At 53.1% G+C, this 19,750-nt stretch overlaps 1 protein-coding gene across 3 annotated transcripts; it reads right to left on the reverse strand.

Moving 5' to 3' along the window:
• Positions 1 to 1,842: 1,842 nt before the first annotated feature.
• On the reverse strand, positions 1,843 to 13,293 carry TTC31 (tetratricopeptide repeat domain 31). Of its 3 annotated transcripts, none has more exons than XM_060278281.1 (18): positions 13,204 to 13,293; positions 13,063 to 13,109; positions 12,862 to 12,940; positions 11,210 to 11,457; positions 9,896 to 9,979; positions 9,738 to 9,806; positions 9,120 to 9,290; positions 8,169 to 8,309; positions 7,296 to 7,350; positions 7,045 to 7,135; positions 6,211 to 6,352; positions 6,024 to 6,128; positions 4,605 to 4,674; positions 4,281 to 4,404; positions 3,150 to 3,224; positions 2,912 to 3,014; positions 2,679 to 2,787; positions 1,843 to 2,411 (listed from the first exon to the last, which is right to left on the reverse strand). In XM_060278281.1, the coding sequence occupies exons 1-17, from the start codon at positions 13,259 to 13,261 to the stop codon at positions 2,683 to 2,685; spliced, it is 1,767 nt and encodes a 588-aa protein (XP_060134264.1). In that variant the 5' UTR covers positions 13,262 to 13,293; the 3' UTR covers positions 1,843 to 2,411; positions 2,679 to 2,682. The 3 variants fall into 3 exon arrangements, 2 of the variants coding, with proteins under 2 accessions (XP_060134264.1, XP_034992662.2); XM_035136771.2 differs by having other exon boundaries at positions 12,862 to 12,943; XR_009558102.1 differs by lacking the exon at positions 1,843 to 2,411 and having other exon boundaries at positions 4,281 to 4,396; positions 12,862 to 12,943.
• Positions 13,294 to 19,750: the final 6,457 nt, after the last annotated feature.

Below are 19,750 nucleotides of genomic sequence, written 5' to 3' on the forward strand. Positions count from 1 at the left end.
AAATTAAAGTGAGTTGCATATGCTCCCCAAGACAGCAGCATGCCTTGGTCTCAGCTGATGGATCCAGGGAAAAGCCTGTCCCCCTGAGAGCACCCAATAGTTCCTGTGAGCTCCTGCCCCCTTGGGCAGTTCCGTGACTGATGTGTGAGCAAGGATCGCTGCCCTACCCAGGAGAAAACCTGCTCCCCGGCTGCCCCTGTTGCCATGCCCCTGGGCGCAGGGCAACTCCTCAGGCACCCTCTCCGCCTGCCCCTTGGGGCTAGCCAGGAGACTGCCCTGCGCCACCAGCTGTGCCAGCCTCTCCAAAGCATGCCAGGAATTCAGACGCTCCCAGGGGGGAGCACAGCCCGGTGGCGGCTTCAAAGGGCGCTGGGCTGTTCATATTTCTGCAGCTGCCTGGGATTCCTGCCCTGGGAACGGAAAGCCACCAGCACCTGAAACGGAGCCCCATGAAATTGGGGGTGGGAAAAGCAGGAAGAGGCAGAAGTGGCCACAGCTGCCAGGCTGGGAGAGAGAGAGAGAGCTCCCAACTGGGGCAGTGCCCAGCTGGGGGGCAGCAAGCGTCTCCCCAAAATGGGGCAGCTGTGCCGGCTGCTCTTTCAGCAAAAGGCTGGCAAGACTCACGGTTATGGGTCCCAAAGGGGGAACGCCTGTCGAGCAAACCAGTGGCAGCAGGACAGGGTGGGGGGGGACCCTCCAGCCGTGCCCCCAAGCAAAATACTTCTAGCCTGGAGGCTACTAAAGATGACCCACAGGGGAGGGAGAGCAAGGGGACCCAGGAAGCTGCCTTAGGCCAAGTCGGAGACTTCCAGGGTTTGGGGCAAGGAGTCTCTCCCAAACCTACATGGAGATGGAAAGAGATGAACCAGCAACCTCTGGTCCTTGCCCCATGGCACAGGAGTTGGGGCAATGGACGAGGACATTGAAGCTGCTCACTGTGAGCTGCCCTACCTTGCAGGGTGGTTGTGAGAACACAATAGGGAGGGCGGCTGCATGTGGCACCTTGAGCTCCTTGCATTGCATGGTGGGATCTGCGTTGGATGCCAACCTTAGATGCAAGGGCAGGGAGAGGCTCCGCTGGCAGAGGGGAGGAAGATCTGGGAAAGGGGAGATTAAAGGAAGGGGTGAACTTCAGACCAGAGAGAGCTGCAAGCACAAGACCCTTGAAGCTGATGGGATCAAAGCAGGAGGAGAGGAGGGTCAGTGTGGGGACCAGAGGAGAGGCCAGGATTGTGGCAGAAGGGGCAGCAAAGAGAGATCTTGGGGGATGCAGATAAGGAAGCGGCAACGAGAGCCCCAGACCATGTTCTGCACGTGGGGAGAAGAGAGTGGAGGGGGGAGGCTTTCCTAAGCATACGGAAACCCTCTCTCCAGGATAGTGATGGACGCAAGTGGCGTGCGTGAGTGGGCCTCCATTGATGGGGAAAAAGGTGTGCCGGGGGGGGGGGCAGGCTCAGCCCCACACCATGTTCCCTTTGTGGCAAAGCCCTGAATTCATTTGGCTCAGATTCTGGCAGGATGAGCCCCCCCCCTCTCACTCTTAGGAAAGGAACCAGTCAGCTTTTCATGATTTTATTGTGAACAGTGTAAAAACCACATGGCAGGCGCAAATCCCTGAACACACCGAGCGGAACAAAAAGGGCAGGGGGAGAGGAGAACACTCCTGCCTTCAGGGCCCCACAAACAAGGGGGCACCCCAATGCCACCCATCAGCAACAGCAGCCCCACACCCTCAGACGCTCCAAGCTACGGCCACAGGCAGGGGGACGCACACACCAGGGAACTTCCGGCCCTCCCCATTCTCGGCAGGACCTATTGCACGGGGTTCCTGCGAGGGGCACGGCAAAAAGGAACAGTAGCAGAAGAGGACTTAAGCCCCACAGAGGCAGTAGAGTATGGGGGGGTGGGGGGCTGAAGAGGCAGCTGCTTGCCCTACTGCAGGTGCATCATTCCACAGACGGTGGGGGCAGAGACCTGCTTTGGAGAAGGAAGGGCTGCCCAGAGCAACAGGAGGGCAGAGCCCCCTGCCCCACTCCTTGGCCTCCCTTTCCCGGATCTGCATCCGGTCTCGTCAGCTGGAGAACGTCAGAAGCCAAAGGGAGGGCAGAGGGGAGATTGAATGGCCAGTTGCAGAGGCCGTAGCTGAGCCAGCAGTCCCACGTGCCTGGGGGGGCTCCCACAGGCAACTGCGCTTGCGCCCTCCATCGCCAGTCGCCGTCCGTCCGTCCCCGACCCGCAGGAAGGGTGCAGCGGACAGGCCTGTCCCCCCATCTTCAGCCGCAAGGGGCCCAGGCGGCATCTCAGGTTGCAAGCCCAGCAACTTCTCCGCCGAGGCGTTTCGCTGAGGGAGGTGCCCGAGGCCGCGCAGCCAGGAGGAGCTCAGGAAGGCGGGAGGCGGCGGAGGAGTCTCCCTGGAGGAAGAGGAGCCGGGAGAGGGATTGCTGCTGCTTCCTGGGAGTCCCTCGGGAGCTGGGTCCCACTAGCACCCCACTTCGCCCCTCCATCCACCAGGGGGCGGCAGGACACCCTGCCCATGTTGCTGGCTCTCTTTCTGCTCCCCTCCTTCCACGCCCAAAGCCCCACACGGGGAGAGGGGCCCTGGGGGAGAGGCAGCAGCCCGCTCCCTTACGGCAGCCTGAAACGGCCGCCCGCTCTTCGCCCACCGGCTGCCTACCTACCGCTTCAGAGGTGTTGCCTGCCGCCGCCAGGGGCCTTGACAAGGGGTGGAGTGGCGTGCACCGGGTGCTTCAGCTGCAGGACAAGGTGGCAGCCTTCGACTTCCGCGCCCTGGGAGGGAAACACAGAAGCCCCTTTGTGGCCACAGCTGGGGGGGGGGCGTGGGCAGGAGCAAGCAATGCCCCCCTCAGCCTGATCCAGCAGACTCTTAAGGAAGGGGGGGGAACCTCCTCACCTGCAACGCCACATAGGCCTTCTCGGCTGCTTCCCTGCAGGCGTAGTTGACGAAGGCGCAGAACCTTCGCGGGAGGCAGCGGATGGAGTCAATGGGCCCAAACCTGCGGCCCAAGGAGAGTCGGGGTCAGCAAAGCGCTGGGGATTTCGGAAGCAAGGCTCCCTTCCCAGTCTGGGTCAGCTGGCCACCAGCTGAGGCTCCGAGGGCCAGGGGAGGGGGGAAGGAGGGGCATACTCACGGCTGGAAGTAGCGCAGCAGGACCTCCTGGGTGACTGTGGCCGTCAGGTTCCCCACCCACACGGGAAACCTCTCCCTGGGACAAGAGCACACCCGTCACCCACAGCCACAAGGGGAGCCAGGGGACTCACCCCCTCCCTCCCAACCCACAGCTCCCTTGGGCTCGCAAATCCAAGACTTCCGCCCCACCCAATTCTCTGTGCGATACAAGCTGGAAGTTTCTAGCTGGAAATTTCCATTCTGCCTGGAAACAAGCAGAAAGGTCCTAATATTTGAGCCTTCGGAGAAGCTGAGCTCAGCTTATCTCTCGCTTCCTGTAAGAACAGGCCAGGGGGAGCCTGGGTTTCACTTTCTCTTTCCTTCTTGGCTCTCTCTACCTACAGTACTTTCGTTTCCTGTGTGGCGATCTGTTCAGAGTACGTTTAAGGGCTAAGTTTTTAGTCTTATTTTAAGTGCAAGTGAAGGTTTTTGCTGCAACTATCCCAAGCCAAAAGAGTTGGCTTCACAAACTGTTCTACTCATTTCCCTTCAGCAACTAATACTGGATGAAGCTGACTTGAATCGGCGCTATTTTGGGAACCCTGCATGGAGTTTAAGCTTTGTTTACTCAGCTAGCTAAGCGTTGTGACTTGGGCCAGAGGCAAAGTTGAGCAGAGCGCCAAAGTTTTTTTTTTGTAAAGTACTTTTGATTTCGTTTTATAATGTATACAAAACATCTATTTTTTTAACCTTTGATAATAATAATAATAATAATAATAATAATAATAATAATAATAATAATATTTATACCCCGCCCATCTGGCTGATTTTGTACATGCTCAACCCCCGCTCTCAGAAACTGTCTGGATGCTGCAGTTCACGAAAGGGCATTGAACGCAGGAGAGGCAGCAAAGGAGCTCGGGTTCATAGTGTCCATGTGGTCCGAGTGTTGGACTGGGACCAAGGAGAGAGCAGAGTTCAAATCCCCACTCAGCCATTAAGCTCCCTGGGGGACCTTGGGGGCCAGACATTCACTCTCAGCCTCACCTACCTCACAGGATAAAATGGGGCCGAGAACCAACCCCTCCTTGGAGGAAAGAAGGTGGGGTAGAAATGCTCTGGAGCCCTGAGACCTCCCCCCTGGCGGCCTTACCTGACTGGGGCCTGCACAGCTAATGGCGGCAGCCCTTTGCCCTGAGAGTTGGTGATGGTGAGAGATGCCAGGTGCCCTCCAGCCTGGGAGATGCTTCTGACGGGTTGCCCACCTGACTGCTCACCTTGCCAAGAAGGAAGCGGGAGAAGAGGAGGGGGGAGGAAGAGAGGAGGAAGAGGAGGAGGAGGAGGGAGCAATGTGTTAGGACCAGCAGGCTCAACGCCCCATCCCAGCCCATGGGGTGCTTGCGATCCCCACCACGCCGGGTTTCTGTCATGTGTGCACTGAAGGAGCTGTCCCTCTCCTTCCTGAGAGCCCTCTTACCAGCCGGGAGCGAGGAGGCTTCTCTGGCACGGACGTTCCACTCGGGAGGGTAGTGGCCAAAACCGTTTTCCTGTCCAAAGAAAAATATCATTCGCTTCATTTGTACACTACCGTGTTTGTTTTTTAAAAAACACATTTTTATTAAAGATTTCTTAGTTTACAAAAATACATGTGTTGTCTCTTCACAAGACAGAGAAACCAGTAGGAGAACACTTCAGTCTCCCAGGTCATTCTATAGGAGATCTCAAAGTAGCTGTCTTATTACAAAAGGATTTCAGAAATAGACTGGAAAGAGAAGTTGCTGAATTGCAACTTATTACCAAACTTAAAACCATGGAGAGACCTGGTCTGAATAGAGGCATTGGATTCTTATCTCATTATACGTGATAAAGCTATTTTTGGCCATCTCACGCCTTGCTTTTACCTGCAAGACCAATTGCAGTCGTTAACAGTCGTCAACAGGTTTACCACTCCTATAAGCCACCCATTCCCACCACCCTCCTGAGTAATACCCCTCCCCACCCTCTCACTATATATAAGGGTCTGGTGATGTCTGTTTCAGTGTATCCTGAAGAAGTGTGTATGCACTTAGTTGGTCTCTAAGGTGCTCCTGGAAGGAATTTTTTTACTCTTTTTTTCAGCTTGTGTTTTCTACAGATCAGTTTCATTTGTGGTGAGATGTGAGTGTTATACACGCTCCCTGCCGTGTTTTGATATTTTGGTGATTAACAAAATCACAACATGGCAGAGCTGGAAGGGACCCTGAGCCATCTACAGCGGTACCTCGACTTACGAACAACAGAATTTTTCGACTTACAAATGGGGGTAATGGCCGAGCGCTTATGAATGTCTCAACATCTGGGGGGTGGGGGAACTGCGGCGGTTTTAGATAGGGATTTTTTAACTTACGCATTTTTAGATAGGGTTGCTTCGACTTAACGAATTTTTCCGTTTCCAATGCATTCCTATGGGAAATCGTGTTTCCAATGGCGTTTTTTGACTTACAAAGGTGCCTTCGGAACGGATTAAATTTGTAAGTCGAGGCCCCACTGTAGTTCAACCCCCTCCAAGACAGGAATCTCTAGCTGCGATTCCTCCAAGGAAGGAGAGCCCACAACTTCCTGAGGGAGACCAGACCGTTCCACGGCCCAACAGCTCTTACCCTCAGAAAGATCTTCCTGGTGTTCTGGTGCCCAGAAATCTCCAGTGTTGCAATGGGCCCATGCCAGTAGCAGAACGTGCCTAGCGCTGCTCTCCATCCCACGGAGACCCCCTTCCTTCCCTCATCTGATCCCCACAGATGCCCTGACCTGTGCAGACTATCCCTGCCAAGCTGCACTCCTGAATCCTGGCGGCCCCAAGCCCGGCTGCAGCCCTAGGTGCCCTCCTCTTAAGGGCACGGCCTCCAGCTCAGCTCACCAGCAGGAGCTGAACCCGACACTTCTCCAGCTGGATGGCAGCGTCTCCACGGAAGCCGTCAAAGTGCAGGAGCTCCTCGAAGGTTCTCACGGCCTCTGCGTAACGCTGGCGGGAGGGAAGAAGAACAGTCGCTATCCAGCCTTGCCAGGGACACAGGGGGCCACCCTCTCACCCGTTTCGCCCCTACCTTGAGGCCCATCAGGGCCTTGCCCTTGCGGAAGAGGCCTTTGGGCCAGCCAGGGTGCAGGCTGAGGGCAACCTGGGCATCGCGCAAGGCCTCCGCGTAGCACCGCAGCCTCTCGTAGCAGAAGGAGCGATTCCCAAAGAACCTGGCGGAAGGGGGAGGGAGAGGGTGAACTCACGGGCATCCGAGGAAGATGGATGCTGGGCAAAAGGAAGTCCAGGCAGGGAGGACCACCAACGTGGGTGGCTTTAAAGGACAAGACAAAACGTTGGGAGGAGAGCTTTCGAGGGCCAGTGGCAAGGACAGCTAGGCTCCTCCTCCACAGGTGGAGGCTGCAATGCTTCTGAAAATCAGCCGCTGGAAACCGCAGGAGGGGAGAGTTGATCTTGTGTGCGAATCCTGATTCCCAAACTGTGAGGACAGGAGGATGGGCTAGACGGGACAGTGGCTCGATCCTCGTGCAGAGCCTGCTCCCTGTTCCATCTGTCTCAATGCAGTCCTACCACAATCCGCCCTAGCTCTCCAGGGATTCAGAGAAGGGTCTTCCCCAAGCCCTGCTTGGAGACGCCACCGTTTGAACCCGGAACCTTCCACACACAGAGCACATGTCCTACCACGGAGCTGCAGCCTTACTTGGAGTCACGTAATGGGCGGTCCCAGGGCTCGGGAGCAGATTTCTACCCAGTCAGCTTAATGCTCCTGGGGAGACTCCAGGGAAGGGGTTCTCCGGATCCTGCACCTGACCCTGCCAGGTCCCCAGAGGCTCCCACAGACACCCCCGTCCCGCTGGGTCTCTGGCACAGCTCCCGCAGCCACGCACAAGGGAGGGGACCTCACCTGTATTCCCGTGGGTTGAGCTTGACGGCTTCTGTGAACAGGAGCACAGCCTCCTGGTAGCCCCCCTGCTTGGCAGTCTCGTTGCCACAATCTTGAAGGGTCATGCAAGAAGCAAGAAGAAAGGGAAGGAAGGGAGCTTGCTGAGAACCCGCCTCCAAGGCTTTGCCCTCTTCAGGCTAAGCGCTCCTGCTCAGCACCTCTGAAAAGGGAGGCAGGGGGCAGGCGGGCAGCACTCCTAGGCGAACACACACCTGCCAGAACCATGCTCTGCTCCACAGGAGTCATCTGGAGCCCAGACTTCGGAACCTGGAAGAAGAAGCAGCAAGGAAGGGGAGCCTGAGTTCCTGTCATTCTGCTCGAGAGGAAACAAGGCCACCATTCCCCCACCTGCCGTTCTGAATCTTCTACAGCAGTGGTCCTCAACCCCCGGGCCATGGACCGGTACCAGTCCGTGGATCAATTGGTACCGGTCCGCCCAAGGAACATTAAATACAATTAAATTAAAATTATTAAATCAAAACAATCTAAATAAAATATAAATAATCAACGCCCCCCCCCTCGGCGGGCCACAAAACAATCAACGGCCCCCCCTCAGCGGGCCGCAGTAAAATGATCAAACGTTGACTGGTCCGTGGCGATAAAAAGGTTGGGGAGCACTGTTCTACAGAAGCAGAATTCTAACCAGAAGTGCCCACGAGTGACGAGGATTCCTTGCATGCACAACTTAGGGGACAGAGAGCAATGGGCCGTCTTCAACTTAAGTTAGAGCAGATCTACTGAAATGAATCGGCCCGAGTTAGTCAAGTCCATGAGTTTCAATGGAGCAAGCTTGCTTTCTGCTGCTCCAGAGGGCGGGACCCAAACCAATGGATTCAAAGGACAAGAAAGGGGACGCCAGCCAAATGTTGGAAAGAACCGCATTGCAGGGGCTTGGACTAGATGACCCGCAGAAGGTGGACGACTCTCTTTTGCTGGAGGTTTTCAAACTGCAGTTAGGGGGCCACCTGCCAGGGATTCTCTGGTTGAGTTTCTGGCATTGCAAGGGGTTGGGCTAGATGACCCTTGGGAACCCCTTCCGACTCTATGATTCTATGAAAAACAACCCCTCTTCAACCTGTCCTCACCTGCTGCTGCTCTTTCACCTCGGACTCCTTTCTGCCAGGTTGGGCTGCCTTCTCCTTTCTCGGCAGCGGCTGTGGGGGGGCCTTGGAGCCCACCTTGAGGCGAGCTTTCGAGACGAAAGTGCTGGTCAGATCCAGCTCCTCCTGCAGTCAAGAGACACGAAAGAGCAACTCTTTGCCACCTCCTGAATCTCTTCCCTAAAAAAAACAGCACTTCCCCCAAGAGAAGCCGGGTCACAAAGGCCTCCTACCCGCCCCAAACAGGACTCACGTGGAAAGGCAGCTTCCTGTTCCATGGGGCAGGGATGGGCCAAGCCACAAATACAAACAGCCTCTCTCTGCCCCCTGACCCTCGATACCCAGTCTGCATCAAGCCAAGGCCCACAACACAGAGGTCACAGGGAACTGGGGCAGAAGGCCCCATTGAACAGCAGCCCCATTGGGGCAGAAGGCCCCATCAGATGTCAAGGACTTTTAGAAGACATCTGAAGGCAGCCCTGTATTTTAATGTTTGGTTGAGAGCCACCCAGAGTGGCCGGGGCAGCCCAGTCAGATGGGTGGCATATAAATAATAAAATGGTTAGTGTTGTTGTTATGAGAAAGCAAGTTCTGCCCGGCTTCTTCTTTTCAAAGAACGTAGAAAGAAAATAGCTGCTCCTGCTAGAGGTTGAGCCATACTGGGACCCCGACACACAAGAGGAGAATAATTCCTCCACCCCCACAATACACATTTCCCCCCCTCACAGGGAATTTCCCCCTAAACAAGAAGCGCAGACAAGCCCCAGCTGTGCCAAAGAGAAATTCAGGGACGGCCCCAGGTTGCCTGCCCAACTCGAAGGGCTGGATTGTTCTCCAAGACCCACAGGCCCCCTCTTCCCCGACCCACCCCCCTTGCTGAGCCTGTCTCCCTCACGGGTTTCCCACGGGCCAGGGGAGTGTACGGGTCCCACTTGCCTCCGTTTCCTCCTCTGTGCTCCTGCTGGGACTCCTGCCCGGGGAGGCCATGTTCTCACTGAGGTCCTGGGTGGAGCTCTCCTCCGAATTGGGAAGGGCAGGTCCCAAGGCACTCGGAATGGCAGCCAGGCAGTCACAACCTTGCACGCCGCTGCGGTTCAAATACTCGTCCTGCCACAAGGAGAGACACAGCCTGGGAGGGGAGCAAGGAGCCACCTGCCTCTGGGGCAAAACCAAGGGATTTTCTGCAGAGCTGGGGGCTCAGCACAAGCCACCTCTGCCATGCTCTGCCCAGGCCAACCCGGGTCAACTTTGGGGCTCTATGCTAAATACAAGGCCCTCGCTTGCCAATGAGCTTCGCTAACTGTGGCTCATTTTGCCAGCCTGGAAGCAGCGCAAAGGTTCAAGGTGAGGAGAAGGGTTTCTTCCTGAAGGCCACTTTCCCGAACCCTCATTGCAGTTTGCCTGCAGGGAGGTTGTGCGATGCTGCAAATCCATTTTAACAGAGCACCTTGAACCTGCCAGCAAGCAGCCCAGCAATGTTCTGAAAGGGCTGCACATTCCCCCCCCGGGGGGGGCAGATCTGCAAAGGTGCCGACTCCTACAGTGGCCACTCACTGCCTGAGCTATGCTCTTGGCCATCAGCTCCTGGTCTCGCTTCTCCTGCTTCTTCCGGTCCTTCTGCCTCTGGAGAGGAAAGAGAAAGCAGCACACGCAATGGGGTCAATGGGCGGACACGGAGGCGCAAGGACAGCCTCTCCCCCAGCGGATCGCACCTTCTTCTTCATCCTCTTCTTCTCAGCCTTCTTCTTGATGCGCTCCTCTTCGGCCACCAACTCTGCTCCGTTCCTCGCTGCTTCCTGAGAAAGGTCAGGACAGGGAGACCTTTCAGCAACGTCAAGCAGGCGGGCACAGACACACACCACTGTCCTTACCTGCCCCAGCACACACTGAGGCTCCCCACAAAAAGGGAGAACAGAATTCAAGCGCGGGCTTCATGACAGCCCTCTTTAGGGAAGTTTTTAATGTTTAATACTGTATTGTGTTTTAATATTTGGTTGGGAGCCACCCAGAGTGGCTGGGGAAACCCAGTTAGATGGGCGGGGTATGAATAATAATAATAATAATAATATTTTCAGGAAGTCTGAAGTCTGTTGTGGCAGGCAGCAAAGATGGAAAGGACATGCCCTAAGATAAAAGGCTTCTGGGAAATGATTTATAATGAAATGAAAAAGATTTATAAAAACACATTTTTGAAGAAACCGGAAGCCTTTCTACTTGGAATAGTAGGGGAAGAAATCCCCAAAGATGATGTTAATTTGTTCATGTATGCCACCACAGCTGCCAGGATTCTAATAGCAAAATATTGGAAAAAAGAGGAATTGCCTTCGTTGCAGGAATGGCAAATGAAAATGTTGGACTATATGGAATTGGCAGAATTGACAGGAAGACTCCGGGACCAAACAAGTGACAAAGTTGAAAAAGATTGGAAAAGGTTTAAAATATATATAGGGAAAGCATTTGACAATTAGATTTTGAATATCCAGGAAAATAAAGAAGTTAAGGCAATAGGGAGAAAATATAAGATTAAAAGTAACAAATTTTGGTAGATGGTATAAAGATGAAATTAAGAAAGGTTAAAGGGATTATACGATGGGTAAGAAAGATGATTTAGAAACTGCTATAGAAGTTTATAAAAATGAAAAATCAGATAGTGGGGAACTGGGGAAGCCAGAGGACAATGAATACTAAAATGGATTGGAGATGATATGTGTTTGTTTTATGTTGTTTAATGTGGATGTATTTTTGTATTTTTGTATTTTGGTATTTTTATGTTTTTGTATTTTTATTTGTATTGGATAAAACGATTAATAAAAAAATATAATAATAAAAAAAGGAAAGGACGGCAAATAAAAGGGAATGGGAACCCCCCCCCCAATTCCTTCCAGAGAAATAAGTTGGCAGCTAAGGGTGAAATCCAGAGAATGAGGCAAGAGCCATGGGGTTGCAGGAAGTCAAGGGAAGAAACAGCTGCCCTGGATCAGGCAAGGCTGGAGGAGAGCAAAGAGGCCCTGGCTGCAATGCCTCACCTCAGCTGTGAGCTGCTGCTTCCGGGGCAGAGAAATGCCCAGCAGAGGGCTGTCTTGACTGCCGCTTGCTGGCGGGGCAAAGGCAGAAGGCTTGCAAAGGAAGGATTTCTTAAAGCCACAGAATGTGGCTGGGCTGCCATTCTGGGCCCTCTCTTCCTCCAGTTCCTCCTCGTCGCTCCCCCAGTCGTCGTCACTGTAGTCTTCACTGGCTGAGGCCTCACAGAACCAGCAAGGTCTGTCGTCCACGTCTGAAGAGAGAGCACACAGTCAGCGTGAGCTCTTTTGGAGGACAGGCAGGGGGGAGGGGTAGCCCAGCTGAAATACCCTGGCTGTGGCCTGGGGAAAATACCCAGCAAAGAAAGGAAAGAGGCACCGTTGCCGAGAAAGCAGTGGGCAGGGCAGGCACACAAAGACATGCCCTCTTGTGCCCTCTTGTCCAACCATCAACTTAGAGCTAGCCCTGACTTAGTCTCTGCTGTTATGGCAGGTCCGAAGCCAGGATTTCTGAAATATGCTTAGCCTTTGCCTCTGGTGAGCTTCTGGGACAAAATGTGGCAGCTGTGGGGCAGTCCCTAAGCACCTGTCTCAGCGGATCAGAGCCATCCTGATGCAGAAGCCAAGCTTGCAGGGTCAGGCCAATGGGCTATCTAGTCCAGCATCCCACACTTGGGGCCCCAACCAGATGCTCCAATGGGGTGCACCACCAGCAGGAACCTGAGCAAAACACCTGCGATTCCCAGAAACTGGTGCTCAGGGGCATAGAACTTCCCCGACTAGACGCGCTCCTCTTCGGCAACCAACTAGCACCATCTCCCCTCCCCCCCTCCAGCAATATTTTTGTGTATATCCTAGAACCGTAGAATTGGAAGGGACTCCAAGGGTCATCTAGTCCAACCCCTGTATACACATCTAGGCAGTATTGTTTAAAGGTGGTCGGGAGAGGTTGTTGCTGTTATTGATGTTACCGTTGCATCTTTAGTTTCAGATTTTATTATTTATGTGGAAATTGTTTCCATTTAATTGTGTACTTTTTGATGTGTTTTAGTTATCATTTGTGACTTTTGTTACGTTTGTGATTGTGTAAATCTTGTCATTGACTAAACAACAACAACAACAAATCTTGCCATGTTGTAAGCTGCCTTGAGCATGCTTTCAACCGGCACGTGCGTCGGCGGGAACTGGCCCAGTACACCTGAAGGAGCATCTCCACCACCATCGCTCAGCCCGGTCACTGAGGTCCAGCTCCGAGGGCCTTCTGGCAGTTCCCTCCCTGCGAGAAGTGAAGCTGCAGGGAACCAGGCAGGGGGCCTTCTTGGTGGTGGCTCCCGACCTGTGCAACGCCCTCCCGTCAGATGTCAAGGAAATAAACAACCACCTGACGTTTAGAAGACATCTCAAGGCAGCCCTCTTTAGGGAAAGTTTTTAATGACTGGTGTTTTAATGTATGTTTAATCTCTTGTTGGAAGCCGCCCAGAGTGGCTGGGATATAAGTAATAATACTTATTATTATTATCCTTATTCAACTATGGAAAGGCGGCATACAAATAAAATGCTGCTGCTGCTATGCATTTGCATGTGCGTGCCCCCCCCCAAAGCAGGCCCAGTGCACCTGCGGCCCTGAAGTGGGGCATCGCCCCCCCCCCGCGCCTCACCTGAGCAAATCAGTCCCGCCTCCGCGTTGGCTTCGTGGACAAGGTAGGGCAGCGGCTCCTCCAGCTGCTGCGCCATCACCTGCTGGGGGTGAGAAGGAGGGGCGGGGCAGAAGCGGGGGAGTGACCGGCGTCGGGGGGGGCTCCTCTCTCGACCCCTCCCCCTCCCCTCCCTTCCCCCTCCCGCGCTTCCCGCCCCCGCACCTGCCAGCGCTGCTCCAAGAGGTCCAGGGGGCCGCCCGGAGCCGGACCTGCGGGGAAGTGGAAAGTGAGAGCCTCGCCCGCCCCCAAGGCGCCCCCTTCTTCAGCCCGGCCCCCTCCTCGGCCTCCCCGCCCCCCTCGTACCCGCCTCCCTCGGGCAGCCCGGGCGGGGCAGAGCCTCTTCCGGCCGCGCGTGAGGCATCTCGCCGCTGCGCCCGCCCGCCGCCGCCACCCGCTTCCTCCCGGAAACGGAAGTCGCGCCTGTGGGAAGTGACGCCTTTCTCCCGGAAACGGAGAGGCGGGCGCCATCTTGGTCGAGGGAAAGTCACCCCGGGCGCCATCTTGGCTGAGGGCAAGCTCGCCCGAGTCCCTTTTCCTTGCTCTGATGCGGAAGCGGGCGGAAAAGGAAACTAGAGTCTCTGGCAAACACATACAGAAGTATGTAAGCCACGTGTCTGAAATAGTCCAGGAGAGCAATCCTGAAGCCATTTTGACTCTTCCAGTAACTTTAAATATTCTCCCCATAGTCTCTTTGTTCACAACTCCTGTCTTTAGGGCGTATTTGTGTATGAATAGTGTTAAATAAAATTCCCTAACAAATAAAATTCCCTATAAAATTCCCTAACAAATAGGGTGAGCCTGTTTACCTATTTATCTACTTGCATTTTGACGTGCTTTCGAACTGCTAGGTTGGCAGGAGCTGGGACCGAGCAACGGGAGCTCACCCCGTCACAGGGATTTGAACCGCCGACCTTCTGATCAGCAAGCCCTAGGCTCAGTGGTTTAACCCACAGCACCACCCGCGTCCCATTGGTCTTGAGCTACAGGGTGGCAATTTCAAAAGTTTATATAAGAGCTTGCACATCAATGTTCTGGGTTCCTCCTCCCTCCCTGCGTGGGGTGAGCGGGGGTGGGGGCTGTTGCAACAGTTCTGGAGTTCTGGGCCCTATATACTTTTGAAATTGCCTCCCCTGTAGCTCAAGACACCCCCCCCCCCAAAAAAAAACACACATCATACATACATCACAGAAAGAGGTGGTCCCCAGCAGAAATTTGAGTGTGTTGCTCCTCTCCTGTCTGCAAGGATACCATCAATACCAGGATACCATCAATACCAGGAAGGATTCTAGAGCAGATCATTAAGCAAACGGTCTGTGAGCACCTAGAAAGGAACGCTGTGATCACTAAAAGTCAGCATGGGTTCCTGAAAAATAAGTCAGACTAATCTGATCTCGTTTTTTGACAGAATTACAAGCCTGGTAGATGAAGGGAACGCTGTGGATGTAGCCTATCTTGATTTCAGCAAGGCCTTTGACAAGGTGCCCCATGATATTCTTGTAAAGAAGCTGGTAAAATGTGGGCTAGACAATGCTACCATTCAGTGGATTTGTAACTGGCTGCCTGACCGAACCCAAAGGGTGCTCATCAATGGGTCCTCCTCATCCTGGAGAGTAGTGACTAGTGGGGTGCCACAGGCATATGTCAGGAATGCTTTGATGGTGTTTCCTGCTTGGCAGGGGGTTGGACTGGATGGCCCTTGTGGTCTCTTCCAACTCTATGATTCTATGATGCCTGATAATGCCTTGTTGTTGTTGTTGTTTAGTCGTTTAGTCGTGTCCGACTCTTCGTGACCCCATGGACCATAGCACGCCAGGCACTCCTGTCTTGCACAGCCTCCCACAATTTGGTCAAACTCATGTTCGTAGCTTCGAGAACACTGTCCAACCATCTTGTCCTCTGTCGTCCCCTTCTCCTAGTGCCCTCAATCTTTCCCAACATCAGGGTCTTTTCCAAGGAGTCTTCTCTTCTCATGAGGTGGCCAAAGTATTGGAGCCTCAGCTTCACGATCTGTCCTTCCAGGGAGCACTCAGGGCTTATTTCCTTCAGAATGGATAGGTTTGATCTTCTTGCAGTCCATGGGACTCTCAAGAGTCCCCTCCAGCACCATAATTCAAAAGCATCAATTCTTCGGCGATCAGCCTTCTTTATGGTCCAGCTCTCACTTCCATACATCACTACTGGGAAAACCATAGCTTTAACTATACGGACCTTTGTTGGCAAGGTGATGTCTCTGCTTTTTAAGATGCTGTCTAGGTTTGTCATTGCTTTTCTCCCAAGAAGCAGGCGTCTTTTAATTTCGTGACTGCTGTCACCATCTGCAGTGATCAAGGAGCCCAAGAAGGTAAAATCTCTCACTGCCTCCATTTCTTCCCCTTCTATTTGCCAGGAGGTGATGGGACCAGTGGCCATGATCTTGGTTTTTTTGATGTTGAGCTTCAGACCATAATTTGCGCTCTCCTCTTTCACCCTCATTAAAAGGTTCTTTAATTCCTCCTCGCTTTCTGCCATCAAGGTTGTGTCATCTGCATATCTGAGGTTGTTGATATTTCTTCCGGCAATCTTAATTCCGGCTTGGGATTCATCTAGTCCAGCCTTTCGCATGATGAATTCTGCATATAAGTTAAATAAGCAGGGAGACAATATACAACCTTGTCGTACTCCTTTCCCAATTTTGAACCCATCAGTTGTTCCATATCCAGTTCTAACTGTAGCTTCTTGTCCCACATAGAGATTTCTCAGGAGACAGATGAGGTGATCAGGCACTCCCATTTCTTTAAGAACTTGCCATAGTTTGCTGTGGTTGACACAGTCAAAGGCTTTTGCATAGTCAATGAAGCAGAAGTAGACGTTTTTCTGGAACTCTCTAGCTTTCTCTGTTGTGTATTGAGTCAAAGGATTTTATATCTGTATTATTATTGTCTGTATTTGCATTAGGATAAAGTAACTGCCTTTTGGTTCCAGAGGGTACAGCTACTATTGGTTCATTTAAGCTGCTGTATTTGGATCCTCTGTCTTATTGGTTTCCTCCAAAAGGCAGCACTGTGATTGCTTGATATTGTTCCCTCCAAAATGTATCCCTTCCTAGCTAGTCCCCTGTCCCTATAAATGTAGCTTTCCTCTCCTCAGTCTTCAGTCTTGTTCACTTTAATAAAGAGCTGTTACTAGAGAACTGTCTCCAGCATGTTATGTCAAGAGAGCTGAAATCACAAACCCCACGTCACAACAACTGGCGACGAAGGTGGGATCCGGAATGCTGAGGAGCGGTTAAACACAACCCTGCCTCAGAGTCCGGATTGCAGCTGAGAACAAGACTCACTGGCCAGCTGAGAAGACGACCCTGCCCGCTAGGACAATGGAGAGTCCTAGGGTATTGGAGCCCTTCCAGCCATCAGAGCCCCACACCTGGGAAGACTACGTCGAACGCTTCGAGTTCTTTGCAGTGGCTCAAGGGATCACTGATGCCAGCAAAAGAAGGGCCACATTCCTGAGCTACTGTGGGCCCGAGACCTTCAAGCTAGCCAAGGCATTACTTGCTCCAGCGAAGCTGAGTGAGACATCTCTCCAAGATATTCTTGCCTGCCTAACAAGCCACTTGGCGCCTACTGAGACCAAGATGGCTGCGGATGGAGTTCCATAAGAGGCAGCAGCATGCTGGGGAGTCTGTATCCGCATTTCTGGCTGAACTCCGGAAGCTCGCTCAGCACTGCGGCTTCCAAAATCTGGAAGAGACTCTCCTGGATCGGTTTATTGGTGGTCTGAGCAGCAAGAAAGCCAGAAGACGCATCGTGGCTAAAGAAGAGGTTACCCTTGCTTCAGCCTTGAAGGAGGCCACCGCCACGGAGAATTATGAAAGAGAGGAGCTTGATGCCAGTCGCAAGGCCACTAAGCCACAGATAGAAGTTGCGCATGCCATGGACGAGCTAGAGGCTACTCCGAGCCAGAGCCCAGTCCGTGGGGTCGAGTTGGTGCGTCAGGCCTGCACAGTGCACAAAGATCACCGAGGCAGTTGCCCAGGTTGTGGCGGAAACCATGGGCGGAAGAGTTGTCGTTTCAGGGATGCTATGTGCCGGATGTGCGGGAAGACAGGTCACATCGCCAGGGTCTGTAGATCGGCGGCGTCAGGAGCAACAGGAGCACCTAGACTGGAGCATCGCAGACCGCCCACAGCAACTCATTTTCGAAAGGACTGCCACTACATAACGGAGATCAACGGGAGGGCCGTGCAGTTTCCAGCGCAAGGCAAGGCACACGTCAAGGTGAAGATTGAGGGTCAGCAGTGCGACATGGAGGTGGACTCTGGATCTGCATTCACCATCGTGTCGGACCAGACCGCGAAGACATTCTTCCCCAGGGGTAAGTTGCCCCCTCTGGAGCCCTTCCCGGCAACCTTGCAGTCGTACTCAGCAGGCCGCATCCATGTTATGGGAATGTGTGCTGTGAGAGTACAGTTCCGGGACAAACAGGCTGTACTCAAACTGGTGATTGCGAAGGGCAGTCGCCCCAGTCTCCTGGGCACTGACTGGTTCCCCGCCCTGGGACTGAGTATCTCAGGGCTTAATTCAATCCAAACCTGCCCTGAGATGAGCGAGGCATTATGCAAGGAATTTGCTGGTCTATTTAATGGAAAACTGGGTTGTTATAAAGGGCCCCCAGTTGACTTCGAGTTGGACCCCGGGGTGGCCCCAATCCGACTCAAACCAAGGCGAGTGCCATTTGCACTGCAACCCAAGATTGAGGCAGAGCTGGATAAATTGGTCAAGCAGGGAGTTCTCTCACCCGTGGACTCTGCTAAGTGGGAGACTCCAATTGTCACGCCCCTTAAAGCAAATGGGGAAGTCAGGATATGTGCAGATTACAAATGTACTATCAATAAGGCACTCAGGGGAAACTCATACCCCATTCCAGTCGTTCAGGGGAAACTCATACCCCATTCCAGTCGTATCACATCTGTTGGCTAAACTGGCTGGGGGCAAGGTGTTCGCCAAAATTGACCTGGCACAAGCTTACCAACAGCTGCCAGTAACCCCACAATCAGCGGAAGCACAGACTATTGTCACACATAAAGGGGCGTTCAGAGTTAACAGATTACAGTTCGGAGTTTGTGTGGCCCCAGGGATTTTTCAAGGGCTCATGGAACGCCTGTTAAGGGGTCTGCCGGGGGTCTTGCCATTTTTTTGATGATGTTTTGATTGCTGGAAAAGACCCACAGGAACTGGTTGCGCGTGTCCGTGCAGTGTTGCTCAAGTTCAAGGAGGTGGGGTTGCAACTGAAAAAAGAAAAATGCAGTTTTGGGGTGCCAACTGTGGATTTCTTGGGGTTTAAAATTGATGCATCAGGCATCCACCCCACAGATGCTAAGATTAAGGCCATCATCGAGGCACCACGACCACAGAACAAGACGGAGTTGCAGTCATTCCTGGGACTTATTAACTTTTATCATTCGTTCTTACCCCAGAAAGCTTCGGTAGCTGAACCATTACATAGACTATTGCAGAAAAAGAATGTGTGGCGATGGGGGCGGGAGCAGCAGAAGGCTTTTGACTCCTTGCGAGGAATGCTGAGTAGCAGGAGCGTCCTTGCTCATTATGATGAGTCAAAGCCGCTGGTCCTGGCATGTGATGCCTCTCAATACGGTCTGGGGGCTGTGCTGAGTCATAGGGAACCGGATGGGTCGGAAAAGCCCATCTCTTTCTATTCCCGTACGTTGTCGCCCACAGAGCGCAACTATGCTCAAATTGATAAAGAGGCACTGGCTATTGTGTCCGGAATCAAAAGGTTCTATGATTATTTGTACGGTCGCCATTTCTCCATTGAAACGGACCACAAACCACTGTTAGGGTTGTTCAACCCAAACAAACAAACGCCACAAATTCTCTCCCCCAGAATGTTGCGTTGGTCAATATTCCTGAATGGGTTCCAGTACACCTTGACCCATGTGCCGGGGAAACAGTTGTGCCATGCTGATGCGCTGAGTCGATTGCCCCTTCCTGGCGGGAGCAATGAGGATCCTGCTCCGGCGGAGCACATTATGATGCTAGAAACACTTCCGGGGGCTCCTGTAACAGCTACGGATATAGCTGAGAAAACTAGGAAAGATGCTGTTCTCTCCCGTGTGCTCACTTGGGTGGGGAGGGGGTGGCCAGGTGGTCCGCATGAAGAAAAATTCAGGCCTTATGCGACAAGGCAGCACGAATTGTCCATGCATAAGGGTTGTCTCCTATGGGGAGATAGGGTGATAATCCCAGCACCACTGAGAAACAGGGTTCTTGAGACGCTTCACATGGGACACCCGGGAATGGTCAGGATGAAGTCGCTAGCCCGATGTTATGTGTGGTGGCCTGGAATGGACCAGAACATAGAACAATGGGTACGAACATGCAAGGCATGCCAAGAGGTGCGGCCAGAAGTGGCCAGAGCACCAGTCCACTGGTGGGAGCAGTCCAGGACTCCCTGGAGCCGGCTGCACATAGATTTTGCTGGGCCATTCCAAGGGAAGGTCTTTTTGGTTATCGTTGATGCATATTCCAAATGGTTAGAAGTGGCGATGGTCCCTAGCATGGCATCAGCTGCCGTAATCAAGGTGTTGAGGCAGCTGTTTGCAACCCACGGGTTACCTGAGACCATTGTATCAGATAATGGGGCAGCTTTTGTATCCCAAGAATTCAGGGCATTCTTGGCTGATAACTTCATAAGAGGGGTCACATCCGCGCCCTTTCACCCATCCTCCAATGGGCAGGCTGAGCGCATGGTAAGAACAGCCAAAGAATCCATTGCGCGCTTAATGGAGGGTAACTGGTCGGCTCGCATTGCGCGAATGTTATTTTTGCAGCATGCAACGCCGTGTACTGCG

The sequence above is a fragment of the Zootoca vivipara genome, chromosome 9 (genome assembly GCF_963506605.1).
Source record: "Zootoca vivipara chromosome 9, rZooViv1.1, whole genome shotgun sequence".
In the NCBI taxonomy this organism is placed as follows: Eukaryota; Metazoa; Chordata; class Lepidosauria; order Squamata; family Lacertidae; genus Zootoca; species Zootoca vivipara.

Bases quoted from the DNA above. Each gene is read 5' to 3' on its own strand.
- TTC31 (XM_035136771.2), bottom strand. From the start codon at position 13,261: ATGCCTCACGCGCGGCCGGAAGAGGCTCTGCCCCGCCCGGGCTGCCCG. The intron at 7,136-7,295 runs GTGTGTGTTCGC...TGACCCTTCAAG, and splicing joins GCAGAGCATGGTTCTGGCAG to ATTGTGGCAACGAGACTGCC. The intron at 4,675-6,023 runs GTGAGCTGAGCT...TTCTTTGGACAG, and splicing joins GTCGGGTTCAGCTCCTGCTG to GAAAACGGTTTTGGCCACTA.